At 23.8% G+C, this 20,688-nt stretch overlaps 13 protein-coding genes and 1 pseudogene across 13 annotated transcripts; 5 read left to right on the top strand and 9 right to left on the bottom strand.

Moving 5' to 3' along the window:
* Positions 1 to 814: 814 nt before the first annotated feature.
* Positions 815 to 1,432, top strand: AAJ76_4000019874 (exosome complex exonuclease rrp40; the record flags this gene model as incomplete). The annotated part of the gene is made up of 1 exon (XM_024475460.1): positions 815 to 1,432. The coding sequence occupies one exon, from the start codon at positions 815 to 817 to the stop codon at positions 1,430 to 1,432; it is 618 nt and encodes a 205-aa protein (XP_024330631.1).
* Positions 1,433 to 3,591: 2,159 nt separating this feature from the next.
* AAJ76_4000016744 (hypothetical protein) lies at positions 3,592 to 3,945 on the bottom strand (the record flags this gene model as incomplete). The annotated part of the gene is made up of 1 exon (XM_024475459.1): positions 3,592 to 3,945. One exon carries the CDS (start codon positions 3,943 to 3,945, stop codon positions 3,592 to 3,594), a length of 354 nt encoding a protein of 117 aa, XP_024330630.1.
* A 344-nt stretch (positions 3,946 to 4,289) lies between these two features.
* AAJ76_4000015827 (rab gtpase) lies at positions 4,290 to 4,862 on the bottom strand (the record flags this gene model as incomplete). The annotated part of the gene is made up of 1 exon (XM_024475458.1): positions 4,290 to 4,862. One exon carries the CDS (start codon positions 4,860 to 4,862, stop codon positions 4,290 to 4,292), a length of 573 nt encoding a protein of 190 aa, XP_024330629.1.
* A 49-nt stretch (positions 4,863 to 4,911) lies between these two features.
* On the bottom strand, positions 4,912 to 5,489 carry AAJ76_4000015200 (hypothetical protein; annotated as a pseudogene).
* A 1,085-nt stretch (positions 5,490 to 6,574) lies between these two features.
* AAJ76_4000014114 (hypothetical protein) lies at positions 6,575 to 7,102 on the top strand (the record flags this gene model as incomplete). The annotated part of the gene is made up of 1 exon (XM_024475457.1): positions 6,575 to 7,102. The coding sequence occupies one exon, from the start codon at positions 6,575 to 6,577 to the stop codon at positions 7,100 to 7,102; it is 528 nt and encodes a 175-aa protein (XP_024330628.1).
* Positions 7,103 to 7,360: 258 nt separating this feature from the next.
* Positions 7,361 to 7,756, top strand: AAJ76_4000013328 (hypothetical protein; the record flags this gene model as incomplete). The annotated part of the gene is made up of 1 exon (XM_024475456.1): positions 7,361 to 7,756. The coding sequence occupies one exon, from the start codon at positions 7,361 to 7,363 to the stop codon at positions 7,754 to 7,756; it is 396 nt and encodes a 131-aa protein (XP_024330627.1).
* A 289-nt stretch (positions 7,757 to 8,045) lies between these two features.
* Positions 8,046 to 11,354, bottom strand: AAJ76_400009335 (phospholipid-transporting atpase; the record flags this gene model as incomplete). Its single annotated transcript, XM_024475482.1, has 1 exon — positions 8,046 to 11,354. One exon carries the CDS (start codon positions 11,352 to 11,354, stop codon positions 8,046 to 8,048), a length of 3,309 nt encoding a protein of 1,102 aa, XP_024330626.1.
* Positions 11,355 to 11,900: 546 nt separating this feature from the next.
* On the bottom strand, positions 11,901 to 13,127 carry AAJ76_400007562 (eukaryotic translation initiation factor 4a; the record flags this gene model as incomplete). The annotated part of the gene is made up of 1 exon (XM_024475480.1): positions 11,901 to 13,127. The coding sequence occupies one exon, from the start codon at positions 13,125 to 13,127 to the stop codon at positions 11,901 to 11,903; it is 1,227 nt and encodes a 408-aa protein (XP_024330625.1).
* Positions 13,128 to 13,520: 393 nt separating this feature from the next.
* Positions 13,521 to 14,840, bottom strand: AAJ76_400005849 (hypothetical protein; the record flags this gene model as incomplete). The annotated part of the gene is made up of 1 exon (XM_024475479.1): positions 13,521 to 14,840. One exon carries the CDS (start codon positions 14,838 to 14,840, stop codon positions 13,521 to 13,523), a length of 1,320 nt encoding a protein of 439 aa, XP_024330624.1.
* Positions 14,841 to 15,402: 562 nt separating this feature from the next.
* AAJ76_400005286 (mn2+ homeostasis protein) lies at positions 15,403 to 16,269 on the top strand (the record flags this gene model as incomplete). The annotated part of the gene is made up of 1 exon (XM_024475478.1): positions 15,403 to 16,269. One exon carries the CDS (start codon positions 15,403 to 15,405, stop codon positions 16,267 to 16,269), a length of 867 nt encoding a protein of 288 aa, XP_024330623.1.
* A 450-nt stretch (positions 16,270 to 16,719) lies between these two features.
* AAJ76_400003418 (hypothetical protein) lies at positions 16,720 to 17,271 on the bottom strand (the record flags this gene model as incomplete). The annotated part of the gene is made up of 1 exon (XM_024475475.1): positions 16,720 to 17,271. The coding sequence occupies one exon, from the start codon at positions 17,269 to 17,271 to the stop codon at positions 16,720 to 16,722; it is 552 nt and encodes a 183-aa protein (XP_024330622.1).
* Positions 17,272 to 17,924: 653 nt separating this feature from the next.
* AAJ76_400002357 (hypothetical protein) lies at positions 17,925 to 18,332 on the bottom strand (the record flags this gene model as incomplete). The annotated part of the gene is made up of 1 exon (XM_024475465.1): positions 17,925 to 18,332. The coding sequence occupies one exon, from the start codon at positions 18,330 to 18,332 to the stop codon at positions 17,925 to 17,927; it is 408 nt and encodes a 135-aa protein (XP_024330621.1).
* Positions 18,333 to 18,476, top strand: AAJ76_400002356 (hypothetical protein; the record flags this gene model as incomplete). Its single annotated transcript, XM_024475464.1, has 1 exon — positions 18,333 to 18,476. One exon carries the CDS (start codon positions 18,333 to 18,335, stop codon positions 18,474 to 18,476), a length of 144 nt encoding a protein of 47 aa, XP_024330620.1.
* A 1,091-nt stretch (positions 18,477 to 19,567) lies between these two features.
* On the bottom strand, positions 19,568 to 19,873 carry AAJ76_40000816 (hypothetical protein; the record flags this gene model as incomplete). Its single annotated transcript, XM_024475481.1, has 1 exon — positions 19,568 to 19,873. The coding sequence occupies one exon, from the start codon at positions 19,871 to 19,873 to the stop codon at positions 19,568 to 19,570; it is 306 nt and encodes a 101-aa protein (XP_024330619.1).
* Positions 19,874 to 20,688: the final 815 nt, after the last annotated feature.

Here is a 20,688-nt window from a genome sequence, read left to right as displayed (position 1 = left end):
TTATTTTTATCATATTAATCAAAAATAAATTAAAAATGCTCTTATCTTTTATATAAATATATTAAACTTTTTTAACAATTTGATGAGCTATATGTGTAAACACTACTAAGATTTATAAAAAGTTTGTCAAAAAAATAAATAAATGATAAATAGTTATTACACTAGAAAATAAAAGAACTAGAGAGGTGTAGTATATTTTTATAAAACACGTTTAAGTTACGATAAACGTAGCTATGCGTGACGTTTTACGCAATTTTTACAAAAAAAATCTTTGTGTTTTTTTTGATTTTATAAAAAACTATCATTTTTAAATTTTGTTACAAAAATAATTTTATTATTTATACATAAAAAAACTCTCATTGTCGCTGTAAATTTTGTTTAGCTTTTCCACCCCCTTTTCATTAATTAAATAATTTTAATATATTTTTAGTAGTCAATAAGAATTTTCCTTGGTTATAATTTGATAGCCACGATCATCACAATGTAAATATATTCTTTAAAAATTTTGTAAAAAATATTCAATTCCCAGAATAGCCTAATACACCATTTTGTTTCCATTACGCGCCTTTTAAAGTTTCCTTATTTTTTGAAAAAAATTGCAAAAGCATTTAGTTGCTAAAATAATTTATACATCATTTTACTTACCATCAAGCACTTTTTTTAAATTTATTTTGTATCTTAAGGAGTCAATGTTTAGAAAACATTTGTAAAAGGATCTTGTACTAATAAATTTATTTTACAATCAAAAAGCGCAAATAAACGTACCTTTTGTACAAAACTACAATATATTTTGTGTATCACCCCATTTTTTAAAATGAGATTCACGAAAATTCGTACAGTAGCCCCTGGCGATGAACTAAAAGAAAAATGCTCTTATTCTTTAGGATTGTACAAAGAAGATAATAAAATTAAATCATATGTTTATGGCACACTGTGTAGAGTACAAAACCATCTTTTTGTTATATCAAAAACCAGTAGATATTTCCCTTATATAGATGATATTGTAATAGGTAGAGTTATCTACAGCTGTGCAGATTATTATAAACTAGATTTAGATACATATATAGGCATTCTACCAGTACTTAGTTTTACTAATGCCAGTAAACGTAACAAGCCTGATATAAAAAAAGATGATTGGCTTCTTTGTAGAATTATTGAATCAGGCGCAGAGCCCATTTTATCGTGTGTTGGCGAAGGATTCGGTAAACTTGACGGGTATGTATTTAAAATTAAAGTGTGGATGTGTCAAATGCTATATGTTGACGATTTTTTGTATAAAATAGGGAAAAAATATAATTTTAAGTGTTGTGTAGGAATTAATGGATATATATGTATTACAGGAGAAGCAATAACAGTAAGGGATGTTTATACAGAAATAATTAAATGTTTTAAATATTGTTTTCTAGTGATAAAGAATATTCACGTACAATAATTATTTTTAGTAAATTAGCTTCCTGGTTTGTATTTCCGAGCGTTAAATCGAAATATATTTTACATCTCAAAGTATAATTGTTAAAAATATCTTGTATTTCCGAGCGTTAAATCGAAAAATATCTTGGATCTCTGAGTGTAAATGTCAAAAAATATCTGCTTTTTTAACATATGGCATCTCCATGTCACTGGCCATTTCGGTTGACTGCTATAGCAACTGATAATTTTATTTTATATAGAATCTTATAAGATTTGCCTAAAACCTAAATACTAAATTTTTAAGTTTCTAATCTTAGCGAATCGGAAATATCTTTTTAATTAACTAAGCTAATTTGGGATTTGTACCGTGGACAAGAAGACAATTTTCGAGATTCAAAGGATATTACCAACTTTGCTAATTTGCTTAATTGTGATTAACGTTTAATAAAGTAATTTTGTTTAAAATGGTATTTTTAATGAACCTATTTTGTTGTTAAATATTAATAATCTATAATTCCTCAACTTTATAAATAGCGCTCAGCCATAAGTTCTTAGCCGAAACACAATGTTTACCTTAAATATAACTTGATTATTTTTTTTGCAGACAATGAATTCCGAGAATAAAGAATTAACAAATTAATTAAATAAAACAGCAATATATTATATCATTAACCATGGTAATTTTTAAAAATATAAAAAATACTAAATAAGATATATTTATTAAATTTTTTAATGTATTATAAGAATTATCTTCTCCCTTAAGTTTTACTTAATTGGCCTGAATAATATCCGGCATTATTATACTGAAGTATCAAGATGCTCATAAAAGGATCTACACCTTGTTGATAAATTGGTATCAAGACTTGGTCTTGTTATTTTACGTTGCCAATTTTAAAATCAAAACAATCAAATCGCCACCTGCTCCTTCTTATCATTCTTTCTGCAACTCTTTGGATTAATTTTATTTTGTTCGTTAGAGGTTATTATGTCCAGCTAGATATTAGGTAAATTTATTTTTCATCTAAAATTGGCAGTGGTTTTGTACTGCCTACGTCTCTATGGTCTAAATTCATATTTCATCTATTAAAAAACGATACAATTTGTTGGCCCTCTACAAATTTATCTGCCAAAAATTAGAGCCATCAGTGTCTGTAAAGTAGTCAAATGCCTAAGAATATGTAATAAGTTCTCTAATTTCAGTCCATATACCCTTCATACCGTTTGTACGCAAAGTAGACCTATAATGTATTTGATGGTTTATTGCATCACTCTACCTGACATTGGATCAATAGGTATCGTAATTTACCTTTAACATCCTTAATGTTAAATTCACCCCATATATTTGATACACCCATATTGCAAAATTCGCTACTATTGTCTGTATAAAACGTTAATGAGGTCAAAAAGTTCTGAACACGCCACTAAACGCATGACTAACAGCTAAAACATTCTTTTCAAACAAAAAAGTCTAACAGTATTTTTAATAAAGAAACCAATACAAATAACCACTTATGGCCATTATTTGGGCAACAAATATCAATCGAAATTAATTAGATCTTCTTTATAACGTTCCCTAAAAAATTACACTATTATTGACGCAATTAGGGTATGAATGGCTTGCTTTCTCCATGCCTAACAAACTAAACATTAATTAATAATAGAATGAATTAATGCACGTATTATACCATATGTAAATATTTGAAGTATAAAAAAAGTCTATCACGCCCCGTTTGGTCATTGAATTATGCTGTAGCATTATAAATTTATTTTTTAAAAAGTTTTGAAAACAATACGCTCGTTTTTTAGATCTTAATTTGCTTGAAAGCGTATATTTACAAATTTTCTACATGTTATTTAAAATTTCCCCTTTTGTGCTACTCTGCAGCGTTGATGGTATAATCTGCACCACAAAAAAATTATGATTTCCTCATCTTCTAAGTTTTTCAATTCAATATACACATGTGTAAAAAAAATTCAAAATTATTTTTATTTTGCTTCTTGCGAATTTATTAGTCATTTCCGTCCCTTTTTTTAGGGACTATCCCTACGCCATTCATTTTATATAGGCTTTGAGATTCATTATTGACAATTAATAAAATAATTTATTTAATAAGTAATAAATATTTTTGGTGTGTTTATTAAGCCAACTTTTTTAGAAATGAGTTTTTTTAAAAATTACTTTTAATTTTGATTTCTTGGTATATAAGTTCCATCAAGTTGTTCTTCATTGGTATTTACTACCCGCCAGTGCATAAATTTCTGCTTTTCAGATCCATCACAATGCGACAAATTTAAAAAATTTCCACTCCTTAGATTATCGTACCTATGTAATGTCAAGCATAAATCGTCGTCAGAAATAATATTTTCGTAATTATTAAAACGTACAAATTTAAAGCGCATTCGTTTATCTTGGTGTGTACAAGTCACTACCCCTGGATCGCTTAATTTTCCACAAATATTTTTACCTCCTTGACTAATTGTAGTCATTTCTTGACCGACGTAGAATTCGTCATTATCGGTGTATTCATATGACATTCTTACTAAATTATCTACGATCACTAAGTGATTCTCATAATCGTTGTACGGTGTAATAATAATTTTTTTAGATTGTGCTAGTAATAAATAGATTAGCATATCAAAAGATTTAAAGATTTTTTGTAGCACGTCTTTCCAATAAAAAATTACTATCACTACATTAACCAATATATTAACAAAAAATAATATATTAATAAATAACTAAATTTAATTAACAAATAAGTAAATTTAATTAATAAATAACTTAATTTAATTAATAAATAAGTAAATTTAATTAACAAAAAACCAAATTTAATTAATAAATTTATAAAGTTTTAACAACACATCAATAAATTTATAAAATTTTAACAACACGATTTCTTTTTTTTCTTTTTTAAAGTTATTTTTTCACTACCACTGCCCTGTTTTTTTTTCACGTTTTTTAATAAAACTTTACTCATCTCTTCAAATATTTTACTTACATTTAATCCGTATTTAGCACTAGTAGAGTAATATTTCATATTTACAGGCAATTTACTTTTTATAATTTCATGATTAATATCATCTATTAGATCTCTTTTATTTCCTATAAGAAATATTGGTACATCACCTGTCTCACTTATTACATTTTTGTACCACCGATTTACACTTTTAAGGGTGTTTTCCACCGACAAATCAAACACTAAAAATATCCCATCAGCATTTCTATAATATGATTTTGTGATACTAAAAAACCTTTCCTGTCCTGCGGTATCCCAAATGTTAAGTAAAACGGGTTTTTTATTTACAAATATTTTTTTTGATACAGTGTCGATGCCAATCGTAGACAGTAATGATTCATGAAACTCGTCTGTTTTATATTTTCTTAGTAGTGCAGTTTTACCAACATTACTTTCTCCGATGATTATAAGTTTAAATTTATATTCTGGATCGTTCATAAAAGGGCATTAAAAAGATTTTTATAAAAATTGTATATGTGTTTTTAGAACTTGTTTATAAAGAAAGGTAAAAAGAAACAGAAAAGTAAAGAAAAAGCAAAAAGATTGAAAATATAAAACGGGATGTTATTACTAATAGTATGGTTATTAGAAAACATGGGTTTATTTAAAACAAATGTAAGAATATTAATTATCTGATAATTATGATTTGTTATATATTTAACATACAGATTAGCAGAAATGTTAAAAATATAAAACAAGAATAAAAAATACAGCAAAACGTTAAAATGTAGAACTTTAAAATACAGAAAAGGTTAAAATAGAACTTTTAAAATATAGAAAAGGTTAAAATGTAGAACTTTAAAATACAGAAAACGTTAAAATGTAGAACTTTAAAATACAGAAAAGGTTAAAATAAAAAACAAGAATAAAAAATAAATGTGAAACAGTAAAGTAAAAGAAATTAATAGTGTAAAAAACATACACACATCCTAAATTAAGTAAATATATAATATTTTATAAATAAATTTCTATATTTTTTATGTCTCCTATCATCGCCCTATCAATTACAACGCTGTCCCACACCAATAATTCACCGTTAATATCCACAGAATAAATGTATTTATTACAAACACTCAATTTAATACTTTTAACACTTGATTGGTGGTAATCTAATACTTTATTTAGTGATCCATCCATATTTATTTGATATATTTTACCACTTATTGTACCACACAACACCTTTGTAAATAAAACATCAGCTGTCACACAAGTAATATCTTCTTCTAAATAAACTTCTAGAACAGAATTACATTTAATTTGTAAAAGATTCTTATATGCAAGAATAAGTAACCCTTCATCATAAAAATATGTAGAACATTTGTATTCTTCTTTTTTTATTAAATTTTTGTCATATAAAACTAGCCTACTAGAATATTGAATTCCAAGCATATCCTTTACTTTACTAAGTCCTAGTACTGTATCTTCCAATAAAATATTCTCTGACATATTTTTTGTAAGGCGGCCATCCCCAGAACAGTAAATTTCGTTATTAATTACAGAAATAAAATCTACCTTATTTTTAATATCTAATTCTAATAATAAAGTATTATTACTTAATTTATATTTCCTTATTTTATCAGTGACAATATAAAGATAATTAAATTCTATAGTAAATAAATGTTTAATACACTTAATTTTACAAATGGTGTCTAATTTTATTTCTTTTTCATTATCTGTTTGTAATAAAATACTTGAATTCATAAAAATAGGGATATTTTTTTAAATGTCTAGTAGCTTATAAATATCTTTTAGAAATATTTATTTTTAAATGTCTAGATAAATATCTAGTAGATTTTTTAAAATATTCATTTTTAAGATTTCTAGTAGCAAATATACAATAATAAATTTTAACATACAACAATAATAAATTTCAACATACAACAATAATAAACTTTAACATACAACAATAATAAATTTCAACATACAACAATAATAAATTTCAACATACAACAATAATAAATTTCAACATACAACAATGTAAATTTCAACATACAACAATAATAAACTTTAACATACAACAATAATAAATTTCAACATACAACAATAATAAATTTTAACATACAACAATAATAAACTTTAACATACAACAATGTAAATTTTAACATACAACAATGTAAATTTTTACAAATAATTTTTAAAATTCCCCTTTAATGACAGTAAATGACTCTGTTGTAAAAGAAATAATAGAAAATCTTAAAAAGATCTCAAACACTTCACCGTGGGAAAAATACAGAACTACACTAAATAAACATAAAAAATTACCACTCAACGAATGGAAAAGTCTTTTAAATTTATTGCGTACAAAAGATTTATACAATTTACTTAAAGAAAATTTTACATCTAAAGAAGCACGGATACTTGGCGCTGCATTCGTACACTCGAAACTTAATCATTTAGAAGACATTGTAGATATTATTATACAAAGAAATGATTTCTGTACACCTATTTTACTAAAATTTATTTTAATTAAAAAAAGAAAATTTGATCTTACATCAATACTAAATTATTTGCATAAAATGATAAAAGAAGATACAAAGTTATCACATTTAGAACTACTTAAAGTTGTGTATGATAATTATCCAGATATAATAGATATAGAAATATTAGAATTTTGTAAGAATAACAAGCATGATATTTGTAAACAAATATGTAGTGGAAAAGAAATGGAGATATTATAAATAAATTTATTTTTTAAAACAATTTAAAGAAATATTTTTTATACATTTACGATGTTATTGATTATTTTATATTTTATTTGATGAAAAAGTATAACATATTTTTAATAAAATAAATTGATAGAATTTATTAAATGTTATATTGAGAATTGAATTTAATAAAATATTATTTTTATACGTAAAAAATAAATAACATTAATAATAAGAAAATATAACATTTAATAATAATATTATTTTTATATGTAAATTTTACCCACATAAATGAATAAGAAAAAGAAAGCAGTAAAGAAAATGATATTTGAACCCAAAGCACCAACACAAGTACTAGAAGAAGTCAAAGAAGAAGATATTCCTGTTATACAAGATACACAAATATTTAAAGGTAAATTTTCTCCTTTACAATTACAATATAAAAAACATATTTATAAATATAATCCTACGGATAACTTAATACTAAATATTCCTTTTAATTCGGAAAGCATGTCTTTTATTGTCTTTGAAGATGACACTTGTGGTTTAAAAATAAATAACCAAATTATAGCGCTAGATGCTGTACACGTAGACAATGACACTGTAATGGAACATTTAGACGAACAGTGTGTTAATATTTGTAATGTTAATTATATTTTAGTGCCTAGAGGGACTATTAACATTTAATTAAATATTTCTATATTAACATTTTATTAAATATTTCTATATTAATACTCTAATTATTTTTTATAATCTCTTTCTAACTATTTTTCATAACTATTTTTTACTAACTCTTTTAGATTTTCCAATTATTTTTTACTAACTCTTTTAGATTTTCCAATTATCTCTTTCTAACTATTTTCCAATTATTTCTTACTAACTCTTTTAGATTTTCAAATTATTTTTTTAAAGCTTCCCAATTATTTTTTATACACCACTTTCCAATAAATTCCTATAATCATTATTTAATTATTTCTTATACTTTACTTTCTAATTTACTTGTTGTACTCGGTTTCCAATATTTTAGTAATTTAGTTAATATCTTCGGAATTATTGCAGCCACATTAGAAATCACTACTTTTACAAAAAAAGTAGAGAAGTCTATGTTTATGTAAAATAAATTTCTAAAGAGTACAAATGACATAAAATATAAGAAAAGAGATAATATACATGCCATCACTGTATGTTTACTAATCCTTGGTGTAGTAAAATATACCATTAATATTTCATTAATAATAAGACTAGTAAAAGTAAGTGTACTAATAGAAAATAACTCTCTTTTAAAACTATAAATCATAAATAACATAATAATAGCACCTTGGTAAAAAGACATAAAATTCCATACAGTAAAATCTCCTATAGAAAGAAGAGGTCTATCTACTAACTCTTTATAAAGTTCAGGAAACATGTCTGCCACTTCTCTTGACACATCTAAAGAAAACACTGTACTAAAAATGGGAAGGAAGGTATAACAGGATATAAAAGCTACAAGTACAACACCATGATATATATTTATAGGTATAAAATTTATAAGAGCACAGAATAAACCTTGTAAAACTGATAATATTGTACCACGATGGATTACAAGATATGCTAGTGATGCACTATTTCTGTAAGAATTACGTCCATGCCAGAAAAATAAATCCATAACATAACAAAATTTTTCAATAGAAAAATCAGCAGCAAGAGATGCTTGATTTCCCTCTTTTCCTACAATCCCAACACCAATATTCGCTTCAGTAATCATAGAAACATCATTACCACCATCTCCAATACAACAGACTATTTTATTAGATTGACTTCTTAATGCTCTCGCAACAAGAGCCTTTTGTGTGGGACTAAATCGGCATCCAACGAGGGATTTTAGATCCATACACGCTTCTATAAATTCACTAAAACATCTTCCCATTATTAAAGACAGCATATTTCCATCTATTACTATTGCATCTAATCTTTTAAATGCATCTCTAGAAAGTAAATCAAGATCTGACTCTTTTAAAATTTTGTATTCTGTCGTTTTATCAAAAATTTTAGATGATGCGGCGATAGAAATTGCTGTTTCAATTTTATCTCCCGTAAGCATCCACACTTTTATTCCCGCATTTCTAAGATTTTCTAGTGAAATTTTAACACGATCTTGTAATTTATCTTCTACACCAGTTAAACCTAACATAGTCATATCTGATTCTAAAATCCTCATAACATTTATTAAATTATCATTTTTATTATAAATACTACTCTTTGCTTTATTATATTCATTTTGAAAATGTATATATTGTTCTTCACTTATAATCTTCTTTGCAATGACAAGTGTTCTTAATCCATCTCTAGCCATATTTTCTGTTTCTTCTTCTACCCAATCAGTAGGTTGTATAATTTTAGTCATAACAATATCTGCTCCTTTCATAAAAAATAATATTTCTGATGAAGGAGCTCTTTTCTTAACTAAAATTCCCATTCTTTTTGTTTCACTAGTAAATGGAAATATTTCTAATATTTCATACACTTGTTCATCATTTAGAGAATCTAGTATTGTTATTGTATTTTTATCTCTTTTATATAATTTCATTCCTACTAATTCAGTCCATTTTACTATAGCAACTTCATCAGGACTTGATGCCTGATATGTCACGTTTTTATTATCTATCACAGGAGTAACATTATGACAGAGACATAATGCCTCTACCAATTCAAATAATTTATTATTTATATCTTTTTTATTTCTATTAAAAATACTATTTTGTTCATCCTTTTTACTGCAATATTTTGCTAGACTTTTAAAAATTTCTTCATTTAAATCTTGTGTAAATGCAGATGTTCCTAAATGCACTTTTTTCATTTCCATTTCATTTTTAGTTAAAGTTCCAGTCTTATCAGTTAAAAAATAAGATATTCTTCCTAATTCTTCAGGAATAGAAGAATTACGTACAATAGTATTCGGAATTTTATTATCATTGACTATGTAATAAGAATATACATATCTTGCCATGTCTATAGTAACTTTTAGTGATATAGGTATAATTGAAGAGAATAATACTAAAAATCTAATAAAAGCTACTGGACCATTTGATGTAAATCCTCGCATGTAAGTAAAGACAGCTGCAAAAAATGCACTAGAAATTCCTAAAAATTTACTGTATGTGTTAAGTTCTAAATCAAATGTACCTATCTTATTTCTTGGTTTAGAAGTATTTATCATAGAACGTGTATCATTTCCTGTATAAACTACACAGCACAAGGCTGAACATGTAGCGACTACAGTATTCATCCATAACATATTTTCTAGAGAGAGTCCTTCTTTGTTATTATTTTCTATAAATGATTTTTTATTAGAAAGAGGATCAATTTCCGAATTTTTGTAATTAAATTCATCATTGTCATAATGTTCGTTATTGTAATTTCTGTTGTAATCTACATTTAATTTGTCATAATGTTCATCATTGTAATTAAATTTGTCATTATATTTATCATTAACATCTTGATCAGTTGGCAATACTAAATCTCTATGTACAACTGTATTCTCTGTATCAACACTCAAACTAACTTCAGAAGTTTTTAATAAAAAATCATAAATTTCACTATCTGCTAATTCTTCTTCTTCTTTTTTATGCGGAAAATATTTATAAAAATCAAAATATTTACTATTTGTTGGTTGTTCTAATGTAACATCCTGTGTATCTATTTCATCTAAACTTATTATCCCATTAAAGTTATAAATTTCTTTATTAGGTTCTTCTGCCAGTATAAAAATATCTTTAATAACATTAAAAGATGTATTTTGTGTGAGTGGAACTGCAGATCGTAATTTCCAGTCTGTTTCACCATCTAATTGGTCTGTACGTATAAAAAGCTGTCCTGTTGTATCAGATGCCTTTAAAAGTACAACATCAGCAGGAACTCTCTGATCTTTTTCTAAAATTATAAAATCTCCTACTTTTATATTTTTACTTTTTATTCTTTTAAAAGTTTTATTCCTGTACACTGTGTATAGCTGGTTATTAATATTATAATCCCTTTCATTTCTTTTATAATCATCATATGATTCCTTAAATAAGGAAATAAAATATACTAAAAGCCAAGGTCCTAAAGATGTTAGAGGAGAACTAATAGCAAACTTTTCTATGCACTGTGTAATCGAAATCATAAAAAAATACGTGTTAAAGAAAAATTCGAACTGGTTGTATAAAACCCAGAAAATAATTGAATACCATCTGTATTTCATATTACAAATAACATTAGATGGAAATTTATTCTCTCTGTTATTAATTAATCTAAATTTCTTCATTTTTGTTTGGGGTTTATTTATGCACATTTATATTTTTCTGTAAATTATTGATTGGTTTAAAAATTCCCCTTAAAGTCAATCATTAACATTTTAGTAAACTGAGAAAATATTAAATTATTAATTAAGCGTACAACAAAATATTAATAAATTTATCAAATAAGGGTTACATTTATGATCTTGTTTTAAATTAAAATAAATGACATTTTGATTTAAAAAAGAATTTTAAATGCATAAAATATATTTTTAAAAGCATAAAATATATTTTTAAAAGCATAAAATATATAAAACATATTTTAGATGCAAAAATTTGAATATATTTCAATGCATAATATTTTAATATAATTTTTTATGCTTAATATATATAAAACATATTTTAAATGTATAATATTTTAATATATCTAACATTTTTAAATATATAAAATATATTTTAAAAGCATAATATTTTTATATTTCAATGCATAATACTTTAATATATTTTTAAATGCATAATATTTAATATAAATTTCTACAATAAAAAGTAATGTATATAATAAATATTATTTATTCCTAATTATTTTTTAATCTAAACTGTTCTAAATGATTATTAGTAAGTTGTAATATCTTAGTATTGTAAAATTTCTCAATTTTAGTTAAATTAATAAATTCATGATCACTTAGAATATTAATAGCAAACCCTTTCTTTCCATACCTACCAGATCTTCCAATCCTATGAATATAAGTACTCTTCTTATGCTCGGGTGGTACATCTAAACAAAACACTACACTTAAATTTTGAATATCTACTCCTCTGCTAAGTAATCCACTAGAAATAAGAATTCTATTACTTCCAGATCTAAATCTGTTTAATACATCCTCTCTTTCAGACTGAGTAAGATCTGAACTAATAAGTTCACAAGGAATATCACATTCTTTCAAACTGGAATAAACGTAAGCTGCTTTAACTTTAGAAGTTACAAAAATAATCGTCTGACCAAAAGAATAATTTTTAAGTAAATCTATCAAAGTAGCACATTTTACTGAGTAATCATCTCTTCTTGGTGAATTATCAGGCCCTAAATTAATATAAAATTGTTGTATACCTGCTAATGTTTGATTATCCTGTCTTAAATCAATAATCACTGGATCTTTAAGAACTTCTTCACTAACCCTTAACTCTTCCTCTTCGTACGTCGCACTAAACATAGCAATTTGTACTTCTTTTCTATTAAGACTCTTAAAAATAGCCTTAACCTGCTCTTGAAAACCTGCTTGTAACATTTCATCTGCCTCATCAATTATAAAAAGTTTTATTTTATCAGTCTTAAGATGTCCTTCTTGTATCATCTGATCTACCCTTCCTGGTGTACCAACCACTACGTGTGGAGAACATCTAAGATTTTTAATATCTTGAGAAACATGAGATCCACCACTTAAAAGACAAATATTAATATTCATGTACATAGAGAATTGTTTAAATCTGTCAGAATTCTGTGCTGCTATCTCCCTAGTATTGGCTATTACTAGCACTTGAGTAAAATATGAATTTTTATCTACGCATTGTAGAGCACCAATAGCAAAGGCACCTGTCTTTCCTGTACCACTTTGAGCTTGTGCTCTAATGTCTCTACCATCTATAATGGGCTTAATAGCTACTTTTTGAATATGACTTGGTTTTTCAAAGCCCATGTTATAAATACCCCTAACTAATTCCTCATTGAGAGAGTAATCTTCCCAGTCGTGGAACATTTGTAATTTGTTTTCGTCTACAGAATCTGATTTATCAATTACTGCCATTTAAGGGGTAAAAAAAAACAGTAAAATTGATAAAAAATTTATTTAAAAATTAATGATTTTTGAAGTCGATGTTAAATAGCTAGAGGAAATTGTTTAGTTGTATGTTATTATCTTAACGTTAAAAACATTTGCTTCACACTATTTTTTTGCATTATTTTAAATATTTTTTCACACGGTATTTTTTAATTTTCTTTGCATTATTTTGTATTTCACCCGATTTTTATTTATTTTTTTACGCATTCTTTTGTATTTCAATCTATTTTTTTGCATTATTATGTATTTACTTCACATTATCTTAAATATTTTTTCACACGTTATTTTTTAAAATTCTTTTTTGCACTCTTTTATATTTCACACATCCTTATATTATTATACATCCCCTTATGATTCATTTTATATTTCAATACATTCATCTGTATATTCCCCCAATATCTCATCTAATAACTTAACTTTTACAATGAAATCTTCACTAATGCTTCCACTTATATTATTTTTAATATATTTATTTATTTTTTTTATAATTTTAGATAAAATATCTTTTCTTAAATCTATTAAATCCATATTCTGTTTTATTACCTTTATAATTTTATTTATATAAAAATCATTAGTAAAATTATTCTCTCTATAAAAAATATCAAATAAATATAACACTTCATCTTCTAAATCATTTGATAACTTTTTAATATATTTATCTGTTAATTTTTTATATTTATCTATTTTATACTTTTTATTAATTAATAATAAAGTATTAACTAAGTAATAATTTACTTTATTAGTATTATAAATATCTCTTATTCTATTATATAAAGCATTAAAATTAGTATTATCTTTTATATATTTATAAAATACTAGTGTATTTGTAATATAATCTATTTTAATAAATTTATAATCTTCTAATAATAATATAGTATTATCATATTCAATATCTTTCTTATCTTTATTTTTATTAAGTTTAAAATATATTGTAAGTATCTTATTAAAATATGTATTAATACTCTTAATATTGTCTATATAATTTGTATCTGTTATATTATCTAATACTAAATATTTAGTATAATTTTTATTTAAGTATCTGTCAAAATCATCAAATTTATTCATAACGTTTACAATTCGTAATAATTCCTTATATTGAATCTCATCCCTAAAAATATATTCTTGTAATTTACTGTAAACTTTTATCATAAATTTCTCTATTTCTAATAAAATATCATTTCTAAGTAATTCTATACCTTCTATTTTAATTAAATTATTATCTTTAATAATCCTTTTAGCTTTTAAAATTTTATAACATTTTTCCGTTAAATCTGTACAATTATAATATTCTTCTAATGTGTCATTAAGATCTTTTAAAGATTCTGTAATATCACATTTGATTTTTAAATATTCTGTAGTAGAAAAAATATTTCTTATATTTTCGATATCAAAGGTAGTTCTAGTAATTTCGTCAATGCGAGATTTAATTTCTGATAAAAGTGTAACATTTTTTAAATTTAGATTATAAACTTCCATATAAGAAAGAACACTATCAGAAAACCCTTTGTAAGTAATGTTTATAATACTCTCCATAATCTTTTCTACTCTGTGGTAAATATTTCTATAATTTGAATTAGACTTTTTATTTTGAAATACCTGAGGAAGTGGATTGTATTCAGTTGACAAAAGTGTCTCATTATCAATTCTTAATTCTTTGATTAATAAATCTGCCTCATCCATTTATGCAGGGTAAAATATTTTTATAAAAAATTTAAGGAAATTTTATCTTGACATATTAAGTTTTTCAAACATTAAAATATTAATCTATAACTATTAACTAGCAAAAATAAAAATAAGAATGAATGTTGATCGGAAGTAAGGATAAAAATAGGAATGAAAATGATTGTGAGAATGTAATACTATAAACTTAATTACAATAATAAAATGTCAATCAATCTAAGTTAATTTTATATTTTCATGCATTTACAATAAATACCATTTACTTTTATGCGAAAAAAAATATTTTTAAACTAACCCTTTTTTAGAAAAAAATAAATGTGCAAATTTAAAAACGATCTTTTACATTTTAAATATATAAATTTTCTGCAAACAATGTTTAATAAAATGTGCATATTTTAAAACAATCTTTTGCATTTTAAAATATATTAATTTTCTACAAACAATAAATTGTTAATTTTATCACCAATATAAAATTAAATATCAAAAATCAATGATAATTTTTTACAAAATAAAGTTCATTTTGTTTGATGTTTTGTTTTAATAAACAAATTTATAGATACCCATGGTTTACTACAAATGTACAGAAAAATGTACTGATGATTTAGGCAAAATTATAACTATAAACATCTTAGATTTTATATTCCGGAGGTCTGTAGATGAAAAAATCGGAAATATGTGCCATTATATTTGTCTTAAACAATTAAGCCTAGAAAATATTAAAAGAAATGGAAGATGGGGATTTTGTCCTGTTCTAGGAATGACAGAGTTTTTTTCAGTAGTATTTTCATTCAGTAATTTTATAATCAACCAATATTCATTTAACCTATTTTTAAGACCACAAATACAATTTATAAAAATGAAAGATCTTTTTAAACTCCAATGTCACATTTCAAATATGGCTTTTATTTCTAGTACACTTTTTCATATTCATGAAAATGTACTTACAAGGAATATGGATTATTATTTTGCTATTCTTGTTCTTCTGTTTGGTTTATATATGTCATTTATGCGGTTGATGTTAATTTATAAATTTGAATGTAAATATCGATTTACTATAAGAAGTATTTTTATATGTTATTTTATTTATCATATATCAAGAATGAGTAATGAATTTGATTATGTTTATAATAAAATAAGTTGTGTGATAATTATCACACTTACCTTCCTTTTTCATTTTTTCATTTATGCACATTATAAAAGTTATGAATATGTAAGAAATATTGTATTTTTTACCTTTTTATTTTCTCTAGCAGGGTACATAGAAATACAAGATATACCTCCTTACAAATATTTATTAGACTCTCATGCAGTATGGCATCTTTTTGGATGCCTTTCTACGCCTTTTTATATAAAATTTTGGGCAGATGATATAAAGCATCATAGACACATTTATAACAATTTAAATGTTAGAAAAAGAAAATGTAAATAAATTTGGATTTATTAGACATTGAAATGTTTTTTGTAAAAATCTACTAATTTACGACTATTTTCATCATTTTTTTCTTTTAAATCAGAAAGAAACACATTACTGTTCTCAAAATTCTCCATAGAGGGGTACCTTTTTAATGTTAAACGAAATTGGAGGTTATTATACAAATTGAAATATAAAAACTTGTTTATAAAATAGTTTAAATAAACTATTAATAGTAGAATAGTTACAAAATAAGCTTGCAAGTTTTATTCGAATTAAATGTATGTACAATTGATTAATTGAGTTTTTCTTGTTAGAAATTTAACATTTAGTAAAAGTGGAAAAGGTAGCAATGCTTTTTTAAAAATCATCTTGGATTAAACTTATTCTTTAATAATAAAACATAAAATTTAACTAAAAATATTTTTGACTTACAAAAATAATTTTTAATACACTTTTAAATGAGAATTAAACATCACCACACCCCTTTTCTTTATTAATCTTATCAACAATAAAAAGCGCACTTTTTTTTAATTGTTCTTTGTTACCTATTAAATTTAAAAATCTTCCCGATTTCTTATTTTTATTGTGTTTTTTCCCTTGAACGTGGTATTTAATCATTGTACCTTTTAGTTCTCGTTTACAATCTACACAGAATACATTTTTATTCAAAGTTGTTTCAGTTACAAGCTCAAACACAGATTTATATTTTTTTTTAAAAAAAAGTAGTATTTTATCGTAAAACTTAAGTAAATCAAATTCGTTATTTATAGTTTTAAAATGTTCTTTAAAATCAAGATTGTATATTAGATCCGACTTATTTAAAAAATATTGTAAATCCTTAACTTTTCGTAATTTTTTACTTTTTGAAATTTTTTTGTATTCTTTTTTAATATATTTTTTAAGTATTCTACTTCTGTATTTAGGATATTTATCTACATCATTATACATGTTATACAAAACTTCTAGTCTTTCTAATAATACAATGTACTTTTTTAAATCATCTTTTGTATGCTTCATGGGTATTAAATATATATTGTAAATGTTTTATAAATATGTGTTGTAAATATTTTATGAACATGTCTTAATAACATTTCATAAGTATTAAATATATGTTGTAAATATTTTATAAAATTTTCTTGTTAGTATTTCATAAGTATTAAATGTATGTTGTAAATATTTTATAAATATGTCTTAATAACATCTCATGAATACTAATATATGTTGTAAATATTTTATGAATATGTCTTGTTATTATTTCAGGGTATCAAATATTTTTTTTATGTCAGCAAAACTCTTACATAGATTATCTTAAAAAAATTTTATAAATTATTATACAAAGTGTATGTTGTAACAATTTATTATTTCACATTTAATTTTTTATATTATATATCGTAAAATTGGTTATATTCCTCCAAAAGAACATGTTTTTTAATGACCTTCAAAAATAAATTTTTTATCTTAATTTTTGTGAATCTGCATACAGAGAAGGAATACAATGAAATATTGAATCGATTTAGAGACTTCATTATAGCAAAAGATTGCCTTAAATGAAACCAATAAATTAAATTAAGTGCAAATAATAAAGTTATATGCTAAAATAAGCCGCGTAAATTTAGATATAGTATTTAAAAAAATACAATTTTTTCGTTTACAAAAAATTCTGTTTTGAGTTATATAAAGGGTTTAAATTTGTTTTCAAATAATGTATTATTAAATTTAATATGTGTTATTAGTGGTATTTCAAAACAGAAATTATCTGTTATTTTAAACAAATGTGATAAGGCGAGAATTTCATTAAATATATAGGCACATTGTTTCTTGGAGGAAATAATAATTTTGTTGAAAAGACGAAAGTAAATTCGAGAAAAGGAAATATAACAAAAGTTGAAGAGTTGAGGAAGCGAGGGTATTTTGGTGCAGTAGATCGAGTTATCAGAAAGATTTTTGTAACGCCTGTCAGATTGCGCAATAAGTTGAAACTGCAAAATATTATTTTTAGATATATTAAAGTTGATAAAATAATTTATTGGAATTGTTGGAAAAGTTATAGTGATTTGGAAAAATATTTTACAAAACATATGACTGTGAATCATTTGAAAAAGTTTGTAAATACTGCAAACAACTTACTTATACATACAAACACTATTAAGAAAAATTGGACAGGTTTGAGAGGGAATGTACCTTACAGGTGTAAAGCTTCGTCTTATATTCGATTATATTAATTTAGATTTGTGTTAATACGTAATGAAAATCAAAATAAACTCTTAGATATTGCTTTAGAATACTATTTCTGATAAAAAATTTGATTAATTATTTTGTTTTTTGATTTTGTTATTTAAAGATAAGGTTTAAAAAATTTATTTTTGAAGGTCATTAAAAAACATGCCCTTTTGAATGAATTTCCCCCGTAAAATTTATTTAAATAGTGTTTGTCAAGAATTTAATTGGGAAAATACTGAATTGTAATTAATGTATTTACATTTTAATATTATATTACAAATTAAAAAATATGTATCTCTTAATATTGTTCGTTAATTGTTTTTCTTTTCAAATTTTATATTAAATTATAAAGCAAGTATTTGGTGTTGTATCATTAGGGCTAAGAATGTAAAAGCTTAATAAAAACATATACATTATTGTAACATAATTTTTAACATTTTTCAATTGTTTTAATTTTGCATTTCGACATTTTTTCTTTATATTGTATTTACACAAATAATTTTACTATTATATAATATTTTTTGAATACTAAAAAAATTGCGTTCTGTGCTACAAAATATTTTACTCTGATAAGTTGATCATAATCCTCTTATGTATTGCTTCTATCAACAACCATTAAAGGATTTATATTTTTTAATTAGAAGCAAAAATTTTTTACTGTTAAAATTTATATGAGATGACAAAAGATTTTGTATTCACAAGGTTAAACAAGCTGGAAGAACCTTGTATTAAACTAAACATCCATATCAGACATACAATAAGCCTGAATTGTTTGGTAAGACTCCAAGAAGCTTAGTTATTATAAGACATAATAAAAATATAACATATACATGATACATTGATTAAACAAGAAGAAACGGCCCAATAAATTGATCCATCTGAGAAATATGAAATTACTAACAAATAAAAAATTGAACAATTAATTCCATGAAACTAACAAATTTTTCATTAAACAATAAAAGTATATCTTTACGCAATGGATATAAATATCATATTAAAGAAAACACAAGGTAAATAAACTATTAACTTAAAAAGACACTTTTTTAATATAATATATATACTTTTAATTAAGAATTTAATTGATATTTTATTCTTAAAACGCACTTAAATATAAAACTTCAATAAAAACAAAAATTAAACTAAAAAACATAACTTTCTTCAAAATTCTCTTAAAACTATCAGAATTTACAATATTGTTTTTTAATTTTTTGTTTTCTACTAGCGTGGGCTTTTTAACTACATTTTCTTTATTACAAATATCATTTATTTTCGTTTTGAATCTATTGTCAAAATCTAAAACCTTCTTTTCTATTTCTTCTTTGTTTTTCTTATTGTCATAATTTCGACGAGAATTACAATTATACCTACTTTTTTCACTTGTTAATAAATTATGATCCATGAGCGGTTTAAATTTAAGCACATTAAGAATTTTAAATAAATCAAAAATCTAGAATTATACAAATTAAAATTTGCATTATTTTCTTTGTTAAAATGCTTTATTTGTTTTAAATTTTTTGTTATAGCTACGTGTACATTTTCTATAAATGGAAACTTAATCTAAATAAAGAATAAAAAACAATTTAATTTTTCATTAAAAAGGTAAATAATAGATACCTGATTTGATTATTTGATCAACAAGGAAATTTTGAAAGATATTAATAATGAAAAAATGAATTTACAAATAAAAATTTGAACTTAAATCTGTCAACAAAAACAAATAAATATAAAAATATATAAATATATAAAATTATGTAAATACTTTTTTTGGAGTAATACAAGACTTTCTGTATCCACATATAGTAAAGCTTTGTCATACCAAAATAAAATTTAACAACACAAACTTAGAAATTTTATTAGCTTTTACTCTTTTGTTAAATTTACAAAAATATATTATTTTAAAGAATAAATAAATTTCTACCAAACTAAATTTTAAAAAAACTAGCACATAAATTATTTCTTTTTTAGTAAAAATTTTCATATATTTTACCATCTTAAATTACAACAAGCAAGAACCCTAGCAAAAGAATAGCTTTAAAAACTAAAATTTATTCTTTAAGTATTAATGTGTTGTATAAGCACTTAAAATGCATAATTAAGAATTTAAAAATTTCTCGCATACAACCTTGCTATATCATCATGTAGCTTTTGACTTTTATTAAAATATACATACAACATATTTTTTATATTTACAACTTTTTTCATTGGATTTTTCCC

The sequence above is a fragment of the Vairimorpha ceranae genome (assembly GCF_000988165.1).
Source record: "Vairimorpha ceranae strain PA08 1199 chromosome Unknown NODE_40, whole genome shotgun sequence".
In the NCBI taxonomy this organism is placed as follows: Eukaryota; Fungi; Microsporidia; family Nosematidae; genus Vairimorpha; species Vairimorpha ceranae.
This window is presented reverse-complemented; position numbering and strand designations above follow the sequence as displayed.